General features: G+C 37.0%; 1 protein-coding gene across 1 annotated transcript; it reads right to left on the bottom strand.

Moving 5' to 3' along the window:
- Positions 1 to 2,343: 2,343 nt before the first annotated feature.
- Positions 2,344 to 3,255, bottom strand: LOC118935012 (olfactory receptor 14A16-like). The gene has a single exon (XM_036931019.2). It carries the CDS (start codon positions 3,241 to 3,243, stop codon positions 2,344 to 2,346), a length of 900 nt encoding a protein of 299 aa, XP_036786914.2. The 5' UTR covers positions 3,244 to 3,255.
- Between the last annotated feature and the right edge of the window lie 333 nt (positions 3,256 to 3,588).

The raw sequence follows: 3,588 nt of genomic DNA, 5'->3' as shown, positions 1-3,588 counted from the left end.
AGGCCTTTTAGCAGGCTAAAGTAAATCTTACAATGGCACGAACTAACTGACATAATGAAGGCATGGACTGTGCTGAGCTGTTTTCTTATCTGAGGAATATTCAATCATTCCAGGCCATGTTACTCCTGGATTTTTGAGCTTTAACTGATTAGCTCATTAATTTTGAGTCTTTTCTGGCTTTCTAGTTTTAACTAACCTCACTGAAGAATGCCTATAGTCCTAGTTTCATATACTTACCCTAGAGAATTAATGTGACTCTGTCTTTGCTTAGTGTTTAACATGGGGTTTCGGTGGGGGTTCCCTTGCACAAGTCACATTGTTCTGACTGTGATGACCCTGCTCTGCTTTCTTCTCCTGAGGCTCTCACTCTCCTCTTCCTAAACCCTTGGTCCCTGTCTCACCCTCACAACCACACATTCCCTGATTCCTGAGGTCTATTCATTGTTATTTTCTATTCTGTCTCACAGTTTCTCATAATTTCACACCATGACTTAAGTTATTGCATCCCTTGCTGGTACCAACCTTTTAGGAATAATGTTTCCTCTGAATAAACATACATTAGCAGAAGGAACACATATGGATAGACACAAACCAGGAGAAAAAGAGTTTTCAGAGTTGTTAGCAATTTCACACAAAACTGTTTTTTAATAATTACATATAAATATTTTTTAAAGTTTTGCAAAACCAACAGAAGAGAATAAATCTTATGATTGGGCAGTGTGAAAATGGCATCCAATTGTGTCTTTTATTAACACACAAGATCATCCTTGTCAAGATTACATGGTTTCTGTGTCAGTTACTATCTGAGTGACAGGATATATTCCTTAGCATTATTGCATGAACTTTTAGAGTGTAGTCAGTAGTTTCATAACATCTTTCTATATTGACAGATAGTAACTACACTAGTTGGGGTGAGGCTTTAATAATATATATAACTGTTAAATCACTATGATATATACTTGGAACTGATATAATATTGTATATCAACTATACTTCAATAAAATATTATTGGTAGTTACATTGATGTTTGTGCCCAAATACAGTAAATAATTGCAAAATATTGTGAAGCTCTCAGACTGATAAATAGGTGTGCCATCATCATCAAGATCATTGTTCCAAGACTAGGACAGAGTGGTATCACTCCATTTCCTTTTAACAAAAAGAGGGACAAGAAAAAGATACTTTGGGGATAAGGAACAATAAGTGACTGAGGAAATAAGTAGTCAATGATAGAGAAATTACACCATAATCATGTGGAATGTGGAAGCATATTTTTTTCTTAAAAGAGGTGGAAATATAAGAGGAATTGAAACATACAGATGATAGAAAAACTTGAGACTATGATGATAGCATGAAAGAAGAATGAAGGGACGGATGAAATAATAAAAACAAACATATTTAAAAAGGAAATTGCTTTCCAGGCAAATTTATTGATATTCAGAAGCCAACTAGAAGTAAATTTACATTTATAAGATATAAAGTTAATATTAATTAACTAAATTTAAACTTATAAATAATTAAGTTTGAAAATAAACAAAAATATTAAAATTTAGAAAACTTTTAAAGCAAGTCAATTTACTGGTGTATTTATTTAAGTTTATACATAATTTTATGTGAAACATAAATTTACAAAGCAAAGTGTGGGAAAGAGTAAATGATGACTTCTCTTAATTATTCTTTCCATGTTTATGTAAGGATAACATATTCCTTATTCTCAGCTTTGTCCTGGACAATGACACCTGTCCCATTGCCAAACTAATCCCACTATTCTTAAATGACAGTATGTGATACCCAATGACATCTGCCTCTAATATAATGTGCTCCTAACTTATCTTAAAGAGTGCTAAGATTGTTGTATTTCCCAATTATGCCAAATACTGGGGGAGTAATCATTTAATTAATCAGTTCAACTGAGCTCATAAAAAAGCCTTGCCAATATAAACAAATGAAAAGAAACAATAAATTTGGAATTACTCATGTGTATTAGTAATTACAAAAATAAGAAAGTAAAATGATGACTAGGAATTTTAATAAAATATTTAAAATTTGAAACATAAAATTGCCCCAACTGAGAATGAGACCGGTGATAGTTAAAGATGTATTAGAAATAAAATACAATACTACTCTGGACCAGGGGCCAATTGATGCGAACATAATGTACACTGAATAGGAAATTGCTAAGACACTCCACTGACATGGAAAGCCATGGAATCATATATGTGTAGCATTATATGTAGGACAACCAATGATGTAAGAGATATCTAATAATGATAAAAGAACTTGCATGAATCAAATAATCTGATACATATTAGCAGGTAAGAGACTCATGGATATTTTAGATATTCATAATTTTGGTGTCATTTTTTCACCCAAAATTTTGCTAAAGGCCACCTTCATGTCCTTGTTTCTGAAACTATAAATGACAGGATTCAGACTGGGAGGTAACAGAGAGTATAACACAGACAAAAAGAGGTTCAGTGATGTTGAGGCTTTTGAGGTTGAACCTAAATATGCAATAAATCCAGAAGACAGAAACAAGGTCACCACAGTGAGATGGGGCATGCAGGTGGAGAAGGTTTTAAACCTGCCTTGTGCAAAAGGAATTCTAAGGACAGTGGAGATTATATAAACATAGGAGACAACCATCAAAATGAAACACACAAAAGCAAAACAACAACTAAAAACAATGAGCACATGTTCTAGAATTTGCTCTCCAGAGCAAGAAAGCGCAAGCAGTGAGGGAACATCACAGAAGAACTGGTGCACAATGTTAGGCCCACAGAAGCAGACAGAGAAGGTTCCTGCCACGTGAAGGGATCCATAGCAGCACCCACTGACCCAGGACGCCGTCACCATCCGCACACAGGCGCCTCTGCTCATGACGGCCTCGTAGTGCAGAGGGCGGCAGATGGCAGCATGGCGATCATAGGACATCACCAGGAGGAGGGCAAATTCCGTGCCAGCAAAACACATAACGAGGAAAACCTGTGCGGCACATCCCATGAAGGAGATGGAGTGGCTGCCGACCAGAGAGTTCAGGAGGGATTTGGGCACAGTGACAGACAGATAGCAGATGTCAATCAAGGACAGATTCTTCAGGAAGAAGTACATGGGGGATCGGAGACGCTGGTCCATGGTGGTGAGGGTGATAATGAGGAGGTTCCCTGTCAGGGCTGCCAGGTAAATGAGGAAGAAGAGTGTGGCACACAGGCTCTGGAGCCCCTGGGCATCAGGGAATCCCATGAGCAAGAATTCTGTTATGTTGTTCCTGGTGTCCAATGTCTCAGCCATGCTGATTCTTATCTACAAAGAAAGAAGTCTGATAAAAAGTCCATTTGGATATTTTCATATTCCTCTTTCCTTAACCCTTAACAATCTTGATTAAGATCAAGGGGTAGATCATCAGAATAAAACCACAGAAATACATCACATAGCCTCCCCCATTAAGATATTTACAGAGAGGCAAATGAAATATGATTTCTGTTGAGGGCCGATTTGAAGTTGCAGAAAGTGCAGCCAAATGGCTCCTGCTGGCTCTTCCAGAACAGGAAGGTTTATCAACTCTCTTGGTTTAGGGATCTAACAGGT

The sequence above is a fragment of the Manis pentadactyla genome, chromosome 13 (genome assembly GCF_030020395.1).
Source record: "Manis pentadactyla isolate mManPen7 chromosome 13, mManPen7.hap1, whole genome shotgun sequence".
NCBI classification, from domain to species: Eukaryota; Metazoa; Chordata; class Mammalia; order Pholidota; family Manidae; genus Manis; species Manis pentadactyla.
The sequence above is the reverse complement of the archived record's forward strand: the minus strand, read 5'-3'. Positions and strand labels throughout refer to the sequence as shown.